The sequence below is a fragment of the Leopardus geoffroyi genome, chromosome B4 (assembly GCF_018350155.1).
Source record: "Leopardus geoffroyi isolate Oge1 chromosome B4, O.geoffroyi_Oge1_pat1.0, whole genome shotgun sequence".
Taxonomy (NCBI): Eukaryota; Metazoa; Chordata; class Mammalia; order Carnivora; family Felidae; genus Leopardus; species Leopardus geoffroyi.
The window spans coordinates 142,325,548-142,348,046 of record NC_059341.1 but is presented as its reverse complement, the minus strand read 5'-3'; the positions used below and the strand labels follow the sequence as shown (position 1 = coordinate 142,348,046).

Sequence of the window (22,499 nt, the reverse complement as noted above, 5' to 3'; positions counted from 1 at the left end):
GGACACATGATAATTGTAAAGGATAATTGTGTGGCTCATCAAGTATCCCTGTCCTTCATTTTCCCTGCAGTTAGGTTGTATCCATGTGACTAACTTTGGCCCTAGGACTGTGAATAAAATGATGCACATGTCACTTGTTGACCAAGGTGGTTAACAACTAACGGGCCTCATCTATCTCTTTTCCGCTGCCGGTGACCTCAGAGGCATGTATTCTGGGGATTTAATGGAGAGCCCCCCAGCTCTCCCACCAGCCCAGGCACGCGTGAAAAAGCCACTGGGGACTTGGAGGTTGTTACTCCAGCCTAGGCTAGCTTAGCCTAACTTTGGAGCGGATTTTCATACAACTCGAATATACACGGCCTGTCTTCTCAGTTATTGTCCTTACTCCAAACTCGCCCTTGGGTGAGGGGACTCTGCAGCCACATTTCAGGAGGCCACATTTCTGCAGGCAAGGCTCGGCCAACAGGGGACGCCAGAGGGACACGGGAGGCCAGAGAGGGAGAGGCGACCTGCCCGCTCAACCTCACTTCTCCCCCGTGGCAGAAAATGAAAAGGCACAGGTGGCTGGAATTACATGTTACAGGCGTTATCTGGTTTCGACAGACAGGCCTGAGTGAACGTGCAAGGTAGCCCACGAGGGTTACAGAAATATTTGGGAGCGCCGGACCCTAGAGGCGATAGACACGGGCGTGGGCGCAGTCCGCACGCAGGTTTAACAGCTATGCTCCAGTGTCCGGACGCAAAGCCAGGACGTGACACCTCTGCAGGACCCCACACCTCGAGGCGACCCCAGGGAGGAGACCAGGAATCTCTAGAGAATGTTACAACTAGACTGGAATTCGTGTCCGACGGGTGGTAGGAAGTCAGCAACTACGCAATTTGGACGTGAACGCCGGCCGCGTAGGCCCCCGCCCCACAACCCCCTCCAGCTCCCGCAGCGCCCTGGCAGAGCCCCCGGAAACCGCGGCGCCCCCGGAAGCCCCGACCCCAGCCTGGGCAGTCTTCCCCGAGTCTCTCCCGGCTCTACAGCCCTCCCCGGAAGTTCCTCCTCCTGGCTAGGGCCGCTCTGGCCCGCACGGGCCCTTCTCGCTGGTGGACTCGGCGTCGCCCCGCCACACGACGCTCCTCCGGCCGCCGGGGGTGCGGAGGCCGCGGCAGGGCCCCTCTAGCCCGCGGCGGCCGCTCGACTGCTCTGCGGCGCCGTCCCTTCCTGCGTCCAGGCCTCCGCCTTCGAGCAGTTCCCCCGGCAACGTCTCCGAGCCGTTCCCCCGGCAACGCTCGGCGGGCGCAGTCCCGGCCGCCATGGACTCGCTGTCGGGCGCTGGGCCTCGCCGGGCTCGCGGCCGCTTGGGCGAGGCGTCCCCTGGAGCGCGGGCTGCGGCGGCGCCCTGGGCGCGCTTCTCGGCCTGGCTGGAGTGCGTGTGCGTGGTCACCTTCGACCTGGAGCTAGGCCAGGCGCTGGAGGTGAGCGGGGCGGGGGGCCGGGCGGCGGGGCGGGCCTTCCTCTGTCGCCGCCGGCCGACTAGGGCCCGGCCATCGCCCCCAGGCGGCCTGAGCACTGCCCGCGCGAGAGGTACTGTCGGGCCCACCCCCCAGGTGGCCTCTTCCTCTTCTGAAGCCCCGCACCTGTCACCTCCTGGAAGGTGCCCCACCCCCGCCCCCGGCAAAAGCAGAAAAAAAAAAAAAAAAAAAAAAAAGGCAAACTGCCAAGACTTCCCATTGCGGTGCAGGAGAGAGGGGCCCCGCACTTGGGGAAACCAAGGCTCTTTCCCATAAAAATCTGTCCCGTCTTTCCCCTTTCCACCACTAGCCCTGATACCTTCCCTCCCCATTTGTTCCAGCCAGAATCCCAGGGGCCAACAAGGATTTGAAGTGCGTTGCCTCTGTTGCCGTCACCCCCTTCTAATTGTCCTTCAAAGTCCAACCTTTGTGGCTTCTCCTGCTTGAAATCCGTCCACACCTCCTTGTTCGCTTACAGTCAGACCCGGACCCCTTGGAGTCACGTTGCAACCACACTAATCATCTTTCTGTTCGCCAGCCGCACCCACCTCACCGGGCCTGGGCGTCCCCACTGCCTGTACCCCCCTCCCCCCCACCTCAAACAGCTTCTCTTCCTCCACCTATAGATGAAAATGTGGTCTCCTCGGGGAGGGGAGGCCTTCCGCAGGCCTGTCACAATGGTCATTTCTCTGCTCTGAAAGCGGTGACCCACACCAGGGAGCTGAGCAGTGCAGGGGCGTCGCCAGGTTGTCAGAGAGCCTGACAGGTAGTTGCCAAGATGAGGCTCAGCAGCCATCCTTGGGGAAGCCAGTGAAGGCATGTTTTCTCAGCCTTTGCTGAATTCCGAGAGCCTGCGGGGAACCCGAGTCTTCTAAACACCAAGGGCCTGCCCTTCCCGAGACCTTTTTGGATCCCAGGGCAGTGCCCAGGTCTCTGTGGAGACCCCACCCCCACCAGGCAGGCATTACTGTGAGAGCCCCATTTGACCGAGGGACCTGAGCACAGAGAGGTGAGGGGAGGTGATCTGCCCAGTGTTACAGAGCCCACACTCATGCTGTTGCCCAAATTGTTCCCCGTAAAATCACAAGAAAAGGCGTTCTTACGTAAGTTTTTCTAGAACTTAAACGTTTAGAAAGCTAATTCTAAGCAAGTACCATTAAAGGCTCTGTGTGCCTGGGCTTCTGAGCCTTTGGTGAGGCTACACAGCTCTGGGAGGGGATGTTGGGGACCCAGAGCCCCTCGAAATCATCAAGTCTCTGCAGGAATCGGGCTGTCACTCTTAGCAGTGCAGCCACAGTCTTTATCAGGTCTGCCTCTTGATCAGGGGTCATTTCAGCTGGATCTTCTGGCTTTTGAGGATGTCTTGGACTGCCTGAGCACCGGAAACACCCCGGCTCTGTGCTTGGCGCTGGGATGTGGACAGAACAGCCAGAGGCTGCCTTCCAGGAGCTCCTGGCCCACAGAAACCCCATGGACAAGTGCAGCTCAGAGGAAGGCATAGGGCTTGGCCAAATCTTGGAGGGTGAGAAGGAGGCAGCCAGGCAGGGGAGAAGGGGCTGTTTCAGGTAACCCCTCCCTCAAAAAACCGGCAAGAACAAAGGCAAGGAGTTGTCCACTCACTCATCCAGTAAACCCAAGTACTAAGTGGCTGCCGCCAGCCAGGCCCTGCAGCACCGGGGCTGGACATGGGGAACACTGACTTAAGTGAGAAGACAAGGCCCTGCCCCCTGGAGTTCACGTTCTGTGCTAGAGACACAGACAGTAAGTGGACAGGACACCCGCAGACACACAATACGGGGAGGGGGTTCCAAGCAGACGGGTGCACTGAAGCCTGTGGGTGAGGCAGGAGTCCCACTTGAGAGGAAGGCAGGCAGGGCCTAGTGGGGGGGGATGAGAACATGCGGATCAGCCAAGGAGAGGGCCTGGCTCTGCCCTGGATGCCCAACTTCGGCTGGAGGCCCAGAGAGCCCCTCTCCGCTGCAGTGTTGACGTCCTTCCCGGACAGAGCTCCTGCACAGTCTCAGGACCCTTTCTAGTCAAAAGTCGTCGAGGATCCCAAAAAGCTTTTTGTATTGCGACATCTATCAGCGTTTACCAGAAGTTAAAACTGAGAAAATTTTAAAATACTAAGCTATTGTAAAAAACAAAACCAAATGAAAAACAAATACTGTATGTGTTAATATAAATATTTTCATGAAAATAGCCATATTTTGCAAAACAAAATTTAGTGAAAGGAGTGGCATCATTGACACTTCTACAAACCTTTTTAATACCTGGCCAGAGAGAAGGCAGCCGGCTTCCCGCGTGGGTTCTGCTGTGCATGCCGTGACAGTGTGCGTTACAACCTCTGGAAGCATCAGTGCATGTGTGAGGGTGCAGCTTGGGCGTCAGAGTCCTGAGGCACCTGGGCATTCTCAAGGGACACTTCACGTCTGTCTTCCTCGGGGAAGACGGCGTTCCAGGAGCAGCGGCTGTGCTGACTGTCTCGGGCAGAGAGGACAAGGCCCTCGTGGGCCTACGGGGATGGGGTCCTCAGGCAGCACGACTCCTTGCTTCCTGCCTTTCTCTGAGGGTCTACTCCACTTCTTCCCCCATCGAGGCGTGGCTCAGTTTGGCCTTCCCTCTGGTCTCCATTCTCAGGAGAGACTGCACCAGGCCATAAACGTGTGCTCTCACCAATTTTTCCAGTGGGGTCCGTGGACATAGATGCAGAGGCCAAGGTGGCCTGCTTAGATGCTGCAAGACTCCTGATTCAGACCCCTGGTCTCAGTGCAGAGGGTCCATTGCCCCAGCTGCCAGGCACCTGCCTTTCCTTGGCCTTGACACACATGAGGGCTTGGCCTGAGTGGTCCTGTGGCCCTGCCCCTCCGAGCCCTCCCAAGGTTCCTCTGTGGGTCCAGTCCCATAGACAAAATGCCCTTCGATCTTATTGCCTCAGCTGACATGTCCTTGAAGTTGCCACACGACCTGCCTGTTCTGTTATCCCTCAAACGTGTTTTCGCACATGCCATAAATACTGTATCTGGTGAGGGTATAGTCCCTGCCGGGGCCAGGAGGCCAAAGTATCTGGGACATGGTCCCTGTCCTCAGGACACTTGGTGTGCAGCAGAGGAGACAAAATGGGAGCACAGCAGCAAGCCCGAGCATAAGAGGACAAGAAGCTACGTCACCCCGACAGTGCAAACCCCAGAACCTGGCGCTTTGCTCTGGGGGCTCAGGGAACACCCCAGGAGGAGTCTCAGCTTAAACCCAACTCCTCCTCAGTGTTAGAGTTTGGGGGACAGAGCAAGGGGCCCATGCACACAGGCCCGTGGCTCCTGGCCCATTGTAGACTCCCAGCACTGCCTCTTCCTGACAGCACGAGCCAGGGCAGCGGCAAGGCCCACGGTACGCCAATTCCCCAGAAGTCCCCTTGAGGCCCACTGAGGGTGAGGGCTGTGGGGCTCCCTGCCATTTTGGTCCCCGACAACGAAACCCATTCCGGCCACGGGCCTGTGCATGGAGTTGCTGAGCCTGAGAGCCAAGCCTCGGCCCCCTGCCCCTCTGGGGCGTGGCCTGCCTCCTAGATCACTAAGGGCCTGCTTCTGACATGGCTGGGGCCCACGGTGTTCTCCTGGGGCTCTCGCTCCAGGTGGGGCACAAGCCAGAAGCCCCCGGATCCCAGAACGGCAGAGGTTGGGGTGAAGCACTCAAGGTGCTGTTGACAGGCAAGGGATGCCACTGTCTCGGATGACACCTGAATCGAAACCAGGAGATGAGGTTGACAAGTCCCGTCTAGGGGAGAAAGTCTGGGGATGGTACAGCCCAAGACTCTGGCTGAGTAGAGGGGTTCAGGAGGTGGAGAGCAGGAGGGGCAGGGGCCAGCAAGCAGGGCCATGTAATCACACTCCAGAAGAAAGAGGAGGCCACGGGGGGCTCTGAAAAACACCTTCTGAAGCTGTGGGGGCAGACCTTGAAGGTGGTGGAGGCAGGGGGGCCAACCACAGTCTGCATGAGGGGTCTGAGGAGGGAGTTGGGGAGCTTGCCCAGGTGTGGTGGCCAAGGCAGGGGAAGGATAGCGTGGTCTTGTGCTGAGAAGGGCCCGGAGGGAGCCCAGGGAAGAGGAGAAGGGGGCAAGGGACACACTCCTGCCAACCAGCGTGGCACTGCCTGCCCAGCCGATGTTACCCGGTGCTTGTGTCCCTGCAGCTGGTGTACCCCAGTGACTTCCGGCTGACGGACAAGGAGGTGGGTCCTGGCCTGTTGGGAACGGATGTGGCCCTGCACTGAGCCAGGCCTCACCGGGTTTCCTGTGTTTCAGAAAAGCAGCATCTGCTACCTGTCTTTTCCCGACTCCCACTCAGGTAGGCAGCCCCAGCTGGGATGTCAGCTCTGGGGCTGGCGGGGAACAGGAAGGAGGTGGGAGGTGAGGCTGTCCCAGAGCCCCACCAGCCCCACTCCCCTCTCCACACTGCCTCAGTGGTGGTCACGTTCCCAGATCCTCATGGAAAGAAGGGTCTCTGGGCAGAGGGATCGGCAGGGTCTGGTGCCCTTTACTTCACCACAGCGGCCACCAGGACCTGGGACCTGGCCTTTGCTCTTGTCCAGGCAGGCCTGTTTTTCTGTCCCAGGCAAGCTGACTGGGCCCCACACCAGGGTGTCCCAGTATCCCACCTGTGCTAGTTGACAGCACGGATGCTTTGGGGCTGTCCCTGGTGCTTCTGTGTGCTGTGTTTATTGTGAAACTCTCAGGGGCATGAATTAGGACACAGCCTTCCTGGCAAGCTGGGCTTTCGTCTCTGGTTCCACCCTGACACAGTCTGGTGGGGGCTGCCTCCCTTCCCAGGCTGCCTCGGAGACACTCAGTTCAGCTTCCGCATCCGGCAGTGTGGTGGGCAGAGGAGCCCCTGGCATGCGGAAGACAGACACTACAACAGTGGGGCTCCCGTGTCCTTGCAGGTGAGTGTGGCTGCCTCTCCCCACAGGCCAGGGTGGGGCTGGTGTGAGCAGCCCCTTTAGGGCACCTGGGCTCTGTGTGGGAGGACAGGCACTGGCCAGGCCCAGCCAGTAGGCTTTCCAAGCGCCACCAGCCCCTCTGCGCCTGCAGCACAGGCGCCCCCGGCCTCCTCTGGCTGTCAAGTCCTGCCAGAGTTGCCAGAGTTGTTTCATCATCCTGGCATCCGCTGGGGTTGGGCTCACTCTTCCGGGGACTCTCCAGGGTCCCTGGAGCTTTTGGGTGCATTGTGTGTGCGGCAGGGCGTGGCCCAGTGTGTGGAGGCCAGCGTAAGCCTCTGGTGCACCCAGGCCCCGGAGCTGCAGGGACCTTCTCTGCAGAGGTGTCGCCCACCTTCTGAGCTCAGGACTCTCCTGGCTGGGGAGAGCTGTAGCAGCCTTGGCAGGGAGTTGGGTGGGCGGGACGGAGCGTGGGCAGTGGGCTCAGCCTGGCTGACACTGCTCCCCTTCCAGAGGGAGCCGGCACACTACTTTGGTTACGTGTACTTCAGGCAGGTGAAGGACAGCTCCGTGAAGAGGGGCTACTTCCAGAAGGTGAGCCACCTGGCTGCTCGGGGGTGGTGCTGCTCTAAGGCAGGGCTGGTGGCCATCAGGACAGATGGACCAACAGGCTGGGCGTCCTGACCTTCCAGTAGTGCCCACTCCTCCTGCAGCCCCCAGCCGCTTGGCACTGGGCAGAGCTCACTGCCCTGGGCCACACAGGCCGCCCCACCTGGGGGCAAGGGCTGGGGGATGGGTGCCGCTGGACCCAGCTCTCCCGCTGGCCTTTTGGGGCATGGACTCTGCTGCTCGCTCCTTGCTGCTGCCTGGGGAGGGGCCCTCGTCACGCTTTCAAGATTAGGAGAACTTCCCCCTTGAACTCAGACACCATAAGCAAAAGCTGCTCGCCTCCTGGGACGATCACCCCAGAAATCTTGGCCACGTACATTTTCCTGAGAAGGCCCAGGGTCCAGCCCCACTCTGCTGTCGCCTGAGGTTTCCCTGTCTCGTCAGAGGCAGGCTTTGGGTTTTCTCCTAATAAGCCTGGGGTCCAAGTTGGGCCATTTCTGGGGACAGGTGTCCTGTGGGGTTTGTGGGATGTACTGCCCCGGGCAGACTCTGGCTGAGCCAGGCCTCAGGGGTCCCTGCAGACTCCTGAGTGGCTGGGATTCCATCTCACCGGCCCGGCGCGCCCTGCAGTCTCTGGTGCTGGTATCCCGCCTGCCCTTCGTCCGGCTGTTCCAGGCGCTGCTGGGCCTCATTGCCCCTGAGTACTTCGACAGGCTGGCACCGTGCCTGGAAGCGGGTGAGTGGCTGTCAGGTCCTGCCAGAGTGGTTTCATCATCCCGGCCGTAGCCCCCAGTGGCTTCAACAGGCACCTGCTGCTTGGGGCAGGCTCCTGACGCTGGCCACCTGTGTCCACAGTGTGTAGTGAGATTGACCAGTGGCCCGCCCCCACGCCTGGGCAGACCCTGAAGCTGCCTGTCATGGGAGTGGTCCTCCAGGTGAGACTGGCTGGCCGGGCTGGGAAGGCCGCAGGTTCATGGGGACACCCACTCCCAGCTGGCGTCTGTTCCTTTTGTTCCCCCAGGTTCGCATCCCGTCCAGGGTGGACAAGCCAGAATACAGTCCTCCGAAGCAGTGCAGCCATGAGGTAGGGGTGCCGCTCCTGGGCCCGGGGCCTCACACCTGCCTCAAACCTCCCACCTCCTCAGGGCCTCCCCGCCCCACTTGTTAGGGGCCCTGTGGGGGTGGAGGGTGGGGTGCAGGGCAGGGGCCACGGCCCCCAGTGCTCTCCTGGGGTGAGGGGTGCTGCTTGCGGCTTTGGGGATGCCAGCCTTGCCCTCGGCCTCACCCTGCCCGCCCCTCGTCTCAGAGTCTGCTGCCCACCCCAGTGGTCCTTGCCAGTGTCCACGAACTGGACCTGTTCAGGTGAGCCCGGCAGGCTGCCGCCTGCTACCTGAATACATGGGGAGGGGTCCCCCGAGGTAGACCCTGTGCAGGGCGGGGGCCGCCTATCAGGAAGGAACCCTTGGCCGGTTCCATGAGGGACAGTTATACAGAAGAAGAGCCCAGGATCCCGGTGCCTCTACCTAGAGGAGGTGGGCACGGTGGGCAGGAAGGTTCCAGAGGTCAGGTGCAGGGAGGGAGCAGCTGTGTTGGGAGATACTCCCTGCCTGAGGCTACTCCTCTCCAGGCAGGTCGATGAGGGAGCCAGGCTTTGGAGACTGAGCCGCCCTGCCCAAGAGGCAGTGCAGGGCCAGGCAGGCACGCCGGCGGAGTGGGGGGCGACCCTAGACACCCCTCGGCATGGCCTCACGTCCTCACTGCCTTCCCTCCAGGGCAGTGCCAGGTGTGGGCGGGTCAGGGCTGGCAGGCTCTGCCCCCGCTGGGCTTCCCTGACCGCCCCCGCCCCGCACAGGTGTTTCCAGCCAGTGCTGACCCACGTGCAGACTCTGTGGGAGCTCATGCTCCTGGGGGAGCCCCTGCTGGTCCTGGCGCCCTCACCCGCCATGGCCTCCGACCTGGTGCTGGCTCTGATCAGGTATGCCGGGCGGCACAGGGCGGGGCTGGCCGGGGCACTGGACCGGCCCCTGCCGTGTTTACTGGCCCTGCCACGCTCCCCCTCCCCCCCCCCCCGCCGCCCCACAGCTGCCTGCAGCCCCTCAAGTTCTGCTGTGACTACCGCCCCTATTTCACCATCCATGACAGCGAGTTCAAGGAGTTCACCACACGCACGCAGGCCCCGTGAGTCCCCCGTCTGTGCCCTGTCCCCAGCCTGCCGTGTTCCACCTCCCTGGGCCTGCCTCTGCCTCTTCTCTCTCTCTCTTCTCTCCTCTCTCTAGACCAAACGTGGTCCTGGGAGTCACAAACCCTTTCTTTATCAAAACACTCCAGCACTGGCCCCACATCCTCCGTGTTGGGGAGCCCAAGATGTCAGGTGAGGCTGGCCTGTCCTCTGCCCAGGGGACCTGGGGAGGTGGGGTGAGGGGCTCAGAGGCCCACCCAGAGGGGAGCCTCAAGGGCCCTGAGCCTGTGAGTGGCAGAGCTGCGGCACTGAGGCCCAGCCACCGCCGTGTTTTGTAGGGGATCTTCCTAAGCAGGTCAAGCTGAAAAAGCCCTCTAGGCTGAAGACCCTGGACACCAAGCCAGGTGTGTGCCCTTGGCGGGAGCCCTCCTCTCCTCCAGAACCCAGGCAGTAGGCTCTGAGTTCTCGGGGAGCCTTCTCTGCTTCACAGGGCTGGAGAGGGGAATAGATGTGCAGGTGCATCCAGAGGGGGTAGGGCTGTGGGGGGTGGGAGGGGGCCCTTCGGCTGGGGGCCACTTCTGCCCTCCTGAAGGGTTCGGGCTGTGGGGGGAGGCCTGGCTCTGCCCTCCCTAGGAGGTGGGGTGGGGCTTTGGGGGGGTGCCCCCCCCGCCCTTGGGAGGGGGTGGGGGCAGTGGGGATGGGGCCAGCTCTGCCCTCCTGCCAGGCCTCTACACGGCTTACTCCGCCCACCTCCACCGAGACAAGGCGCTGCTGAAGCGGCTGCTCAAGGTACAGGCTGGGGGGGTGGGGGGGGCTCAGGGGTGGGGAAGTGTGAAGCGCTGCCTTGGATTCAAGCCCACGCCTCCCCCGCTCCCTTAGGGCCTGCAGAAGAAGAGGCCGTGGGACACACAGACGGCATCGCTGAGGCGGCACCTCCTGGAGCTCACCCACAGCTTCATCATCCCCCTGGTGAGGCCCAGGGCAGGAGGGGGAGGGGAGCGGAGGGCCACGGGCCCTGGTTCACTCCCCTCCCCTTCCCTGCCAGGAGCACTACATGGCCAGCCTCATGCCCCTGAAGAAGAGCATCACACCGTGGAAGGTTCGGGTCCAGGTGGCATCTGGGGAGGGTCCGGGAGGAAGGTAAGGGAGGAGGTCATGGGTACGCAGGAGCCCCCAGGGCTCCAGGCTGTCCCCGCACATGCCAGACATCCCTCAGAGGACAGAAGAACGGGGCCCACCCCGGAGGGGCTCGAGGCCCTCCTCTCTGAGAAGGGCCCTCCTGGGATCTGTCCTGGGAAGGGTGGGGGCTGGGGGTCCTCGCGTGGCTGAAGAGTATGGCAGCGAAGGGTCCTGGCCAGCCGAGGTGCGGGGCCTGTGAGGCTGCGTCCCCCACCTCCCCGCGCTCACCAGGCCCCTGTCTCAGACTCCTCCCCAGATCCGCCCCTTCCGCCAGGATGACTTCCTGCGCAGCCTGGAGCATGCAGGGCCCCAGCTCACCTGCATTCTCAAGGGCGACTGGCTGGGCCTGTACAGGTGGGTGGATGGCAGGTGGCCCGAGGCCCCTGCAGTGGTCGGTGTAGACCCTGCCCTCACCCAGAGCCAGTCCACGGCTGCTGTATCTCATCCCCCACAGGCGGTTTTTCAAGTCCCCCCACTTTGATGGCTGGTACCGGCAGCGGCACAGAGAGATGGCCCATAAGCTGGAGGCCTTGCACCTTGAAGCCATCTGTGAGGCGGTAAGTGGGGGAGCTGGGGCTGGGGGAGGAAGCGGGGGTGTGCAGGCCCCCGGGCAGGGGGCGGGCCCTGGTGATGGCTGGCTCCGTCTTATTCCCAGCAGAACATTGAGACCTGGATGAAGGACAAGTCTGAAGTGGAGGTCGTGGACCTAGTCCTGAAGCTTCGGGAGAAGCTGGTGAGATGCCTCCTGGCCCTGTCCAGCCTCTGCCAGCCGGATGTGGAGTCACCTGCCCCTGACCACCACTGCCCCTGCAGGTGCAGGCACAAGGCCACCAGCTCCCGGTGAAGGAGGCGACGCTTCAGCGGGCACAGCTGTACATCGAGACAGCCATCGGCTCTTTGCCCAAGGACCTGCAGGCTGTCCTGTGCCCCCCCTAGGACAGAGCCAAAGGGCAAGGTCCAGGGATCTGGGTCTGGCCCAGCTTCCTTATCCTCAGTGAGAGGTGGTCCCAACCAAGCGCGAGCTCCCTGCTGCTGCTCCCCAGCCTTGGCCTCCTGTCAGCACCACTGTTGTTCCAGCAGTAAAGGTGGCATTTGGAACCACAGCCTGGCCCCTGACTATTGGCGGATCACATGCTGGCCAGAGCCTCACCTCCCCCTGGGTCCCACCTGCCCTCTGCAGGGCCTGAGGGCTGGGAGGCGGAGCTGGCTGGGAGCCCTCACTGCTCTGGGCACATGGCTACCCGCCCCCTGTGGTGCCCACCTGCCCAAGCCCTGCAGGCCCTGTCCTCCGGCCCCACCAGGCTGCCCAGCCCGAGACGGAAGGAGGCAGCTGTTAGGCAGACCCCTCTTCTCATGCAGCCACCCACCCATCCTGTGGGGGAGGGGGATACCTCGCTGTGGTCACTGGCTTGGGATGGGCAAAGGCCTGTTTGCAGGGGTGGAGCTCTGCCCTGTAGTTTGCTGGGAGGCTGCCAGGGGGGTCTGGGGCATCGTCCTGGATATCACTCTTGGCATACCTGACTGGGCACCCTCTCTGCTCCGCCCAGTGCTGCTTCCTGGCTGACAGGCCCTCGAGCTATGTCCCCTGTGTCCATCCACCCCCATGTGCAGCATGAGGGGTCCTGGACTCAAGCCTCACCGGGTCCTCTCGGCCAGAGCCCTGCTGCCGCAGCCTCGGAGCACCAGGCTGCTTGGCAAGGCACAGAAGGCCCAGAGGTGCGACACGGTAGAGTGCCGGGCCCCTCAATGCCCGGTGCTGGCCGGGCTTAGCGCAGGTGACGGTGCTGTCGGCCAGCGGGTGGGTGGGCGTGAGGTGTGGACCGAGTGCCGTGGGCCGGCAGGTAAGTCTCCCGACCTCCCGACTTCATCCGAGAGGTGAGGCTGTGTGGGCGCCTGGCTGGCCTTGGCCACCTCCCTGCACGGTGAGTGGGCGTGGGCTGGGCGAGCTGTTCCCCTTCCGCGTGCCTGTAGATCGAGTACTCACTGACCACTGCGCCCCTTCTGTGCTGGGCTTGGCAGAGTCACCAGATGACAGTGGCCGCTGGTCTCAGAAATGTTGGTGTCGACTTGTGCAGCCCTGACTGGCCTAGGACAGCCTGTCACTGCCGCCATTCTGCAGGCAGCTGAGCCCGGTCTGGCACAGGGTCCAAGGACATGGCTGTGAGTTAAGCAGAATGGAATAGAGCCGGGCGGAGGCACAGATCCGCTTTTGCAGGACCGGGCTGGAGCTGCGGGTCAGAGGCCCTACATTGGCCCCAAATGCCACTCTGGCCTCCCTGCCCTGGCTATCAGCCTGGAGGGGAAGCCTCCTTATCCAGGATGTGGTGTTCAAGGGGGTCTGCAAAGACACCAACACCTTCTTTGTGACTGGCTCTCTAGTGTGCCAGCTGGGGACAGGGCCAGTCCTGGGCCTGGGCCCCCAGAGGGCCATGGCTTCAAGGTGTGTGGGTGGCTTGGGAAGTTGACCTGGGCCCCTCTCTCGGCTGTGACCCCAACTGTGAGGGGTATGCTCCAAGCATCAGTGTAGCTTGTGCTTGCCATGCTGTGGGCCGGGGAAGCACAGGCTGCAGGGAAGGGGCTGGGAGGGGCCTTCTCAAAACCCCCAGTGACCTCCTGGATGGCCCAACCAGGTTCTCCCAATTCCCTGAGCCCTCCCGTGTGGTGGAGGCCCCGTGGCTGTCCCTCATAGTTCATCCCAAGGACCACTGTGGGCAGGAGCTCTGGGGAGGGACTCCTGGAAGGCTGGGCGATGCAGCCCAGGGCGGAGAGTCCAAGGCTGAAGTGTGGAGGTGTGAGGACGCATCTCTCCTGGAGCCACGAAGGGGGTCCCTCTTCCTTGTAGCCTGACCTCTGGGCACAGTACAGCCTTGGTGGGGGGGGGGGGTCTCTGGGGTGTTTTGGTTGGTCAGCGAGGGCTCTTGAGGTTGGAAGGCTGTGTGTGGTGGCTGTGGGGACGCCAGTCAGCCACACCCGGGACAGGAAGGACAGGAAGGACGGTCATCACCCCCCAGCTTCCTGTGCTTTATTTAAAGATCCCCTTTTAGTCTGGGATAGTGGCCTTCCCACATTTTTGGTATTAAAATGTTCTTCTGTGACCATGCTCGTCTTTTAACTTCCTTTTTCGATAAAAAGTTGGCATCCTTGTCAGACCCTAGTAATTTTAGGGTCCGCTGCAGTGGGGATTGGGTAAGCCAGGGTATGAATGCAGTTCAGGGCTAAAGGAGGAGGTTTGGCCTGGCTGGTTGGGGGTGGAGGGCGGCTGAGATGCTGAAAGAACAGGACATTCTTCTAACGCTCTTAATGGCTTCATCTTGTTGGGGGAGTTCTTGATCACTGGGGGCAGGTCTGGGGGTGGGGGGAGCTGAAGGGGAGGAGATGCTTGAGGGTGTGTGGAGGTGCCCGAGGAAGTGAACAGTGCGAGGAGGAGCTGGGGCGGGGAGGGGGCATGCCGGTGTAGGAGTGTGGGTTAGGGTTTGGGAAATGTCCCCATCTCTTCCCTGGGTCCCCAACTGCTGCCCAGCACACGCCATCCAGTGGTGGGAGACTGCACGTACCTCAAGTCCAGGCACTGAAAGTCCTGATGCTGGGCCTGGGTACAGGTCCCCAAAGACCCTCTGGAAGTAGGTGAGGAGGGAGAAGGGCCGCTGGGGGCTGATGCCGAGTCGGGAGGCTGCTCCCAGCAGGCGCGCTCCTCCCCTGAGAGACTGGGGGGGCTGAGGCTCCAGGGAACTGGTCGAGGCGCAGGCCTCCCCGCCCCCCGGGGACAGCAGGGGTGTGGCCGGCCCGACCCCCATCTGAGGTGACGGGACTAGTGCCGAACCTGCTTCGGAGCCAACCGAGAGGGGTTCAGACTTGTCGGGTGGCTCGGAGCGCTCCCCTGGCGCTGAGGCCTGAGCTCCCGAGTGAGCCCGGGCGCTCCCAGGGTGGTGCCAGGCGGGGGGGTGGGGGGCGCACTCTGCCTGCAGTGAACCGGGGCTCGAACGCTGCCTAACCTAACCCGCGCTGCGGCGCACCCGCTGCGGGCGCGGGTACGGGGTACGGGGTACTCGCGGCGAGGGCGAGGGCGGGGGCGGGGCCCTCCCCCTCCCTCCCCCTCCCCCCTCCTCCCCCCCTTCCCGCCCCTCTCTCCTCCCCCCCTTCCCGCCCCTCTCTCCTCCCCTTGCCCTCGTCCTCCTCCCCGCCCCTCCCTCCTCCCCCTCCTCCGCCTCCTCCTTGTCCCTCTTCCACCCCGCTCTCCCCGCCCTCCCCCTCTCCCCGTCGGGGGCGGGGCCGCTGCTCCCGCGCGCTCCGGCCCCTCCTCGGCCACACAAAGGCCCGTCTCCATGGCAGCCGCGCGGGCCGGAGCGCAGCGCCGATCGCGGCCCGGGCGCCATCGAGCCTCGGCGGCGGACGTGCAGGTATCGCGGTGGGGGTAAGGGCCCACGGTGCGCTCGCGCGGGTCGGGGGGCTTCGCCGTTAGCGCCGCCCTGTCCCAGCCTGCGCGCCCTGGGCGCGGGGACCCGGGGCAGCTGCGGCTCCGCGGAGGGCGATCGGGCCTCGGCCGCCGTCCGTGTGTCCTCGGCTCTTCCAGGTGGCCGGGGAGGCCCGCGGCGCCGGGGGCGAGCGGGCTTGACCCGGCCGAGGGCCCCCAGCCGGGCGCCGCGCCCTCTGGACCGCTCGGACCCTTTCTGGTTCCGGACCCTCCCTCCCCGCCCAGGCCTCCCACCTCTCCAGCCACTGAGATCCGTGGGCAGGGCTGCAGTTGTCCCTGTTGTGCAAGAGCTCGGGACCCCCAGCCACCTGCCCCCACCCCGGCAGCAGTTCCGGGGTGTCTCAGCCCAGGCTTCCCCACGGGAGTGACCGGCAGTCAGGGCTTGGCTACCCGCCCCACCCCCCCCCCCCCCCAACCTTTCCCCACACACCCGCTGGGGCTGCTTTTGAGGAGGGCTTCGGCTGGGACCACCCTGTGAGCCCCCTGGTCTGTGCTTGGCCCCGGCAAGAAGGTTGGGAGCAAGCGTTCTGTCTTGGGACTAAGGGCAGCTTAGCACCGACCCGGGGTACCTGACGAGTCCTGGTGGCCCTGGGCCTGCTTGCGTCTCCACAGGGCCTGCTAAGGCCGCTCCTGGTGTGCTTGATTGGAATAGTGTTTATTACTGAGAAAATCTCAGACTGTGGGGGTGGGGGGGGAGCATACCCAGTCCCTGGGCCCTCCCCTCACCCTCTGACCCTACATTTCTGCTGCTTCCTCCTGCGGGAAGCCCTCCTGGATGGGCTTCTCCCCACCCCTCTGTGCTCAGGCTGATTGGCAGATTTCTGGGGTCCCTGAGCTCAAGGGCCCCGGAGTTTCCTGCCACGTCACGAAGGCTTCTCTTCCCAGCAACTTGGAAAAGGAAGGAAGGGGTCCATCTGTCCCCTCTGCCTGTGGCAGTGGACAGGACGGGGGCGGGGGCGTGAAGCAGGGCCCCAAAGCTAGTGGAATATCCTGGACCTTGGAGGATTTTCTAGCGCATGCCTGCTGTGGGAGAGCTTTCTCTTCCATGTCGAACTTAAGCCCCTGTGCCCTCCCCAAACCCAGGGCTGGGCCCTGTGAGAGCGGAGCGGTGCAGGTCGGCCCATGCCCAGATGTCACCCTGGCGTGTCCGGGAGAGGCCGTCTGAGAGTCTGAAAGTTGGACAGCTAGCACGAGCGGCCATCCCTCTGCCCTGAGGAGAGGGTCCCTAGGAGGGAAGGTCAAGCATTGGCCTGGCTGGGCCTGCTGGCTATTTTTTGTGGCATGTCAGCTTTCAGGAATTCCCAGAGGAGATTAAGGACAAACAGGTGGTCTCCACAGATGTGAACCTACCACCTCTTCCCACCGTGTGCCTGTGGGTGCCCACCTTGGTCTAAGGGGTGGGCCCCTCAAGGAGGGCCTGAGGTTTGGCCAGGGGTTCCTTGCCCCAGGAGGGGAGGGAGGTTACCGAGAAAAACAAGGGTTTGGAATGTGAGTCCCCCCTCCCCCGCCGGCTGCCTGCCAAGAAGGAATTATTTTGGATTATCCAGCCGTGTCCAGCCACCCAAGGGGGGAGGCCGCAGCCCTGCCGAGGGATCCACTTCCGGGGCTGAGGGTTGAGAGCCCTGGGAGGGAGGGACGGGCTAGTCTGGGCAGCTCCACCGCCTCCTGAGGCTGCTCAGACCGGTCGGGGGCGGGGTGGGAGGGGATGCGTCACCCTCGGGTTGGAGAGTGCAGGCCCTGCCTAGCCAGCCTGGAGCCGACCCAGGCCCCTCCGAGGGAGGCCACAGGGCTGGAGGAGCCCCAGATCCTGTCCTCAAGGGCTTGGGGGAGGGGCCCAGCCGGGGGACCCCCTTCAGCCCCAGAAGGCTTCGCACCGTGGCCTGAAGGCCTCTGAGGCCACTCACCAGAGCTGGGTTCAGGGACACACCTTGGGTTACTCACACCTGGTGCTTCCCAGGGATGACGAGGAGCAGGTAGGGGCGTGACTTAGGCTGCTTAGGGTGCCGCACAGGGGTCTTCTCCGGCTGGCCCTCAGGCCGCCTCCCTGTCCCCGCCCCCCAAGACCCACTGACCAGCCGCTGACTGATGCACAGCCCCCTCGAAGCCCTTCTGACAGCACAGCCTGCAGGTGAGGGGTTCCCCAGGTGAAGAGATACGAGCCATTCATGAGTGAGGAGCTCTCTGGGGCGCTGCCTCTGCTGTGTGGGCCCCCTGGCTCTGTGCCTGAGTGTGCCCACAAGCCCTGTGCTCAGCAGCCCCTGTGGGGACCCCATTGGAGACACAGAGCTGGCAGCTTGGGCACAGAGCAGGAAGCCCAGGGTCCTGGCCCTAGCCCAGGCAAGTGGGGCAGAAGAGATTGGGTTGGAAAGCACTGGGGTGGGCTGGCAGCCTGGGGAGGGGTCCATATGGCATATGCCTATCTTTCCCAAGAGGGCACGGTTGCAGGCACTTGAGCCATCCCAAGACCAAAACCACTCTGGGAACGTGGCATCCTGTCCCCTGCCTTGTCCCCACATCCTGGGTCCAGAGCCAATGATCCCCCTGGGACGGTGGGTGTGGGTGTGGGTGCACCGGGGGAGAGGCTGTGGGTTCCAGCACCCTCCCATTTCGCCCCTTCTCAGATCTGAGCAGGGCCACGCTGAGGTGTGATGCCCTCTGCCACTGAGGGCTGTCTCCCGGTCACTTGCCTCAGTCCTTGCTGCAGCAACAGGTGCTCGTGGGCGGGGACATAAGCTTTTCTCCCCTGTCCGAGGAGGCTCCTGTGTCCAGAGCCTGCCTTGGACTCGGGTCTGGTCCGGGTAAGGCTGGGGACCAGAGGGTCGAGGAGGAGGTGAGCGGATCAGACCTCCGGGAACCGAAGCCCACGTGTGACCAGTTGGGGGGGCTGCAGTGTCCCTCCAGCCCCAACCTCTGAAGTAGTCGCAGGTTCATTGGGAGCGGGTTCCTTGCTGAGGGTGGGGGCTGGGCAGAGTCCCTGCACCGGAGCCTAGTGGGAGTTTGTGTTTGGGGTGGGGCTGTGGGGTGGGGTGGGGTGGGGTGGGGCCGGCCTGCAGCTAATTGTCTTTGGACTCAAATTACAGGCTGAGAGGGCGGGATCAGTGGCCTGTAATTGACTGGCGGGTGGGGGGACTTGTGGGGGGGCCCTGCACCAGTGCTTCCCTTTTCTCTCCGTGGTCCTGGCACTCCCTTCCCCTCCATGGTTTCACATCTGACAGGCTCTGCTTCTCTCTGCCCAATGATAGGAGGACCTCGGCCCCTTCAGCTACCCGGGCAAGAACCCTGCCCTGTCCTGGCCTCCCCTGGCGGCCTCTGAACCAGGCCAGCACACAGCTCACCCTGCCTCATCTCGGCCGGAGCATTTGAAGGGCTGGGCCTGGCCTCTGCTGCCCTGCCTCCAGGTCCCACCCAAGTGGGTCTGCGTTCTTCTGCTCTCTGGTTGATTCACACTCTTGTGACAGTGACTGGACCTGGGCTCTGGAGGGAGCCTGGCGCAGCCATGGGTGGCAACGGGGGCCGTTCGTGGGGACACCCCCAGGGCGGGCCCGGACCTGGAGCTGGGGTTCTCTTTCCCACTTTGTTACTCTCTGTGGTCTCCCCACCCAACCTTTCAGGCATAGAGACTGGATCACTCACTGCTGCCTCCCGCTGTGGCTGGGGGCTAGGGCTAGTCCACCTGAGTGCCTGGTATGTCAGTGTGCTGGGCACAGGGAGGTCTCGCCCTGGGCTGGGATCGGGGGCATCTGGGCGCAGGGCCTGGCTCAGTGCCCACATCCTTGTCCTCAGATGGCATGATGCCCACCAGTTCCCCATTCTTGTGCTAGGCGGGTCCTGGCCCGAGTGCTGTGGGGAAGGAGAGGGAAGCCTTTTGCGTGCAGCCTGGGTTCTGGCCTTAGCTCTGCCATCAGCGTGGCTCTGGACACATCACTTTCTGGTGCAGGGACCAAACCCCCGCCCCCTCCTCAGGAAAAGCAAGAAAGAGAATCAGGGTTGATGTCAGTCTTTCAGGAGGCCACCTGTGTCAACAGAGCAGCCGGGCAGGGGTGTTGGCCTTCTCCTCTGGCCTGTGTCCCCTGAGCCAGCATGCCACCTATGTAGACCCTGGGCCTTACTGGGGGGTGTACTGGCTCCCCTCCCGGCATACCAGCCCCAAGCTGAGGCAGTTCTGGGGTCCTGAAAGGCCATAGCAGGCAGCATGGGTGACAGGGGAAGAGGGTGTTCTCCCTGCTGGGAGGAAGTATGCTGGGCAGAGGTCTGGTGCAAGGGAGCCTGTGGCACTTGTGTGGTTCAGAGGCCGCGAGGGGGCAGTTGGGCAGCATGGGGGTGACCTGGGTGGTATGGGGGCCCAGCTAGAAAGCGGTGGGTTTGAAGGCCAGTAAGAGGTTGGGGCTCTGGGCCGCATGTGGATTCTAGCCCTTTCTGTGTATGGGGCTGCCCCCACCTTTCCTGCACATGGTCTCACCCTGGAGGCCAGCTCTAGGCCTGCCCAGCTCTGCCAGCCCTCTTGGCCCCTCTGGGCATCCTGGGCTAAGCCAGTGCTGGGCCTGCCCGAGACCCTTCCCACACACAGCCTCTCACAGCCCAAGAGCCCAGGTCTGGGGAACTTCCCACGGGCTCTTTGTCCTGGGGATGCTGTGTGGGTGTTGGGGAAGGACCCCTGCTGGCATCACAGACGTGTGTGCCTGCACATGTGTGGTCACGTGTGCGAGCGGTGGCTGGTTTGCCGGCTTGGCACAGTGCCCCAGGCTAATTGTGGGGTTCCGTAGTGATGGAGGAGGCGGGGCTGGGGTGACCGCCGAGGCGCTGACAGACTGATGGGGAGATTATAGGCCTTGCTTGCTCCTCACTTGCTCAGGCCCTCACCCGTCCGCCCCCCACGCCCACTCCCGCCTCCTGCACGCGGCCCAGGAAGGGGGCTCTGGGTGGGGGCTGGTCCTGGGCCATGTGCAGCTGCCGTGAGCCTCAGGCCGTCGTGGCCTGCAGCATCCAGTCAGCTGTGAGGTGAGCCTGCAGAGGGGAGATGGTGAGGCAGGCAGGCAGGGAGGTGCTGGTGTGCAGAGAGGCCAAACATGAGAACCAGTGGTTCACGCCTGCCACTGAGGCCCAAGTGCCCACAGGACTGCCCTTAGCCTCTCCTAGCTTGGATGTGGGGGCTCGGGGACTCAGCTACAGGGGCCCCTTCTGCAGCTGTCTGAACTGCTCTTACCTGGGTGGTGGCTGGAGGCCCTGCACCCTCAGTTGGCCCCTGCCCATCTCTCACCCCCGCGTCGTCTCCCTCAATTAGACCATAGGCTACCCACTGGGGAGGTTATCTCAGGACCTAAGGGCCAGGCCCATCCTTGTCATCTATTTAAGTATTGACTGAGGCCACTGTGCCGACTCGTTCCTGGGTCCCTGGCACACAGGAAGCTGTCAGGGGCTTTGGGCTGAGCAGATGGGACAGGCCAGTGGGCCCAGGTTGGGGTTTCCCAGGAGCACAGGGATATGAGTGGAGGGTGTTGAGCTGTGGAGCGTTCTGATGCAGAACTGCTGTGCAGAGGAGGAACCTGGGGGTGAGGCCAGAGTGAGGAGACCTGTGTGGGGCCCAAGCACGTCCTGGTGTGACACAGTGGTGGATAGGACCCAGGAGGGGTGGTTAGGGTGGAAGGGGCAGGTCTTACAGCAGCGGTGGGGGCAGCGGGTGGCCAGCATCAGAACCTAACAAATCCTACCTCTGTCCCAGGAGGCCACTGCCTGCAGGCAGGGTCCCTGCAGGATAATTTATTTTCCTGTGTTCTCAGCCGTTTCTTTCCCTTTCTTTCTTTCTTTCTTTCTTTCTTTCTTTCTTTCTTTCTTTCTTTCTTTCTTTCTTTCTTTCTCTTTCTTTCTTTCTCTTTCTTTTTTTCTCTTTCTTTCTCTCTTTCTTTCTCTCTTTCTCTCTTTCTTTCTCTCTTTCTTTCTCTCTTTCTTTCTTTTGAGAGGCAGAGAGAGAGAGAGAATCCCATGCAGGCTCCACGCTGTCAGCACAGAGCCCGATATGGGGCTCAAACTCAGAACTGTGAGATCGTGACTGGAGCCGAAATCAAGAGCCCAACTCAGCTTAGCCGACTGAGCCACCCAGGCGCCCCCCAGGGTTAGGCAATGAGTGGGACGGAACAGTGGCCTGATTGCCAGCAGCATGTGGACCCTGGTGTACGTGGGCACCCACAAGAGGCAGACGGGGAGGGGCTGGAGCACACACTCCCGGGCTTGGTTGGGCCAGCTCATGAGGCACCTGAGGGCGAGGGCTAGATGCAGATACCCTGGTGACAGTGACCTCAGGTCTCAGGCGGGGTTGCTAAGAGAAGACTTGCGTGCACTCAGGCGGACACAGCATCAGAAGCTTGAGTGGGAGGCTTGCGGGGGAGCACCGTGGGGTCACAAGGGGCTGGGGTTTCCCTGGGCACACTCTCCTTAGATTGAGTTTGGGGCCTGTGACTGCTCACTGCCACCAGCCAGGGCTGACTTCATGCTGGGACCCAGAGTCCAGACTTCAGGATGCTAACTAGTCCCCCCAACGAGGCGAGGCCGGGTTTGGGCAACCTGGCCCCACAGTCTAGGCAGGTGGGAGGGACCTGGGGGAGCAGGGGTCCTGTGGGAGGCTCTGGTGGCGCTGACGCAAGTCTCAGGCTGCGACGTCAATCTGTCCCTAGGGCCCCGCCCCGCCCCACCCCTGCCCTAGGTGCTTGTGTTGGGAGAGCTCAGCCTTCGGCGGGGTCGGGGTCATGCCAGCTGCCGCTGGGGCCCAGGTGGTGCGTGGCCGGCCGGCAGCGAAGGGGGTGGCCGAGCCCTGGGACCGACCCGCTGGGCCCGGACGACTAAGGCAGGTAATGGGCAGTCGAGCGCGGGGCCGAGCCTGGCGCCAGGTGAGCGCTCGGTGCCGACGGTTCCCTGTGCCCACGTGACCGCCGCCGCTGTCATTGTTACTGGAGGTCGGGCTCCGACCCGCCGGCGCGCCCTGGGGTCCCCGGTGAGGCGCGTGGGGCGGGGGGGCGGCGCCGAGGTCGCCCCTGGCCGGCACCGGGGCCCGGCTGGTCCTCCGCCGCGTCCCCGGGTACCCGCCCCGCGCCCTCCGCTCTCTGCACCCGGCTGGGTCCCGCGGGAACGCGGCCGGGACGGCCCCCACCCCCCAGCGGAACTCCGGCCCGGGTCACCAAGGGGAGGGGTGGGGGCTGGGCGCGCGGGACCGAGGGGAACCGACCCCTCCCGGGCAGGAGCGCCCCCCTCCCCCCCCACAATCGCGCCCCTCCCTCGCGCTTGTTTTGAAAACAGCCGAGGCTCGGATTTGCCGGCGATTTGCCGGCGTTTCGGCCTGTTTTGTTTCCTCTGATTTGTTTAACGCTCCCGGCTAATTGCAGATTTGCATTTTCGTCGGGAGAGTTGAGGCCCGGTCCCCTGGCTGCCAGCTGCCCGGCGGGGGAGGGGCGACTCCCTGGCTTCTCACGTGGCGCCTGGCCGCCTGGAGGCTGGCTCCCCGCCCAAGGTGGGGGGGCTGCCAGGGGCCTCCGCTCACGGTCGCTGGGGTGGGGTGAGCTGCGTCTGTCCCCACCTGGCCCTGCGCCTTCCCCCGAATCATCCCTTTTTCTGTGTCTGCCTGCACCTTAGTCCTTGTCT

At 63.2% G+C, this 22,499-nt stretch overlaps 2 protein-coding genes across 9 annotated transcripts in view; both read left to right on the top strand.

Annotated features, from left to right (window-relative positions):
- The first annotated feature begins 1,096 nt into the window (after positions 1–1,096).
- DENND6B (DENN domain containing 6B) lies at positions 1,097–13,494 on the top strand. 5 transcript variants are annotated; one of them, XM_045465747.1, is made up of 20 exons: positions 1,120–1,464; positions 5,689–5,727; positions 5,801–5,843; positions 6,326–6,438; positions 6,946–7,026; positions 7,672–7,777; positions 7,897–7,976; positions 8,063–8,125; positions 8,348–8,403; positions 8,894–9,016; positions 9,124–9,219; positions 9,318–9,412; positions 9,559–9,624; positions 9,945–10,009; positions 10,100–10,189; positions 10,266–10,319; positions 10,644–10,753; positions 10,854–10,956; positions 11,058–11,132; positions 11,213–13,494. In XM_045465747.1, exons 1-20 carry the CDS (start codon positions 1,303–1,305, stop codon positions 11,333–11,335), a joined length of 1,743 nt encoding a protein of 580 aa, XP_045321703.1. In that variant the 5' UTR covers positions 1,120–1,302; the 3' UTR covers positions 11,336–13,494. The 5 variants fall into 5 exon arrangements, with proteins under 5 accessions (XP_045321705.1, XP_045321704.1, XP_045321703.1 ...); XM_045465746.1 differs by having other exon boundaries at positions 1,178–1,464; positions 11,055–11,132; XM_045465749.1 differs by lacking the exon at positions 5,689–5,727 and having other exon boundaries at positions 1,097–1,464.
- A 1,175-nt stretch (positions 13,495–14,669) lies between these two features.
- Positions 14,670–22,499, top strand: part of PLXNB2 (plexin B2) — a 28,671-nt gene continuing 20,841 nt past the window's right edge. For 2 of the 4 annotated variants that reach the window (XM_045465744.1, XM_045465741.1), the window contains exon 1: positions 14,687–14,796. The gene's annotated coding sequence lies outside the window, so the exon portion shown is untranslated. Of the gene's footprint in view, positions 14,797–21,586; positions 21,713–22,499 lie in introns of those variants that run through there. The other 2 variants (XM_045465739.1, XM_045465740.1) reach the window with 2 other exon arrangements.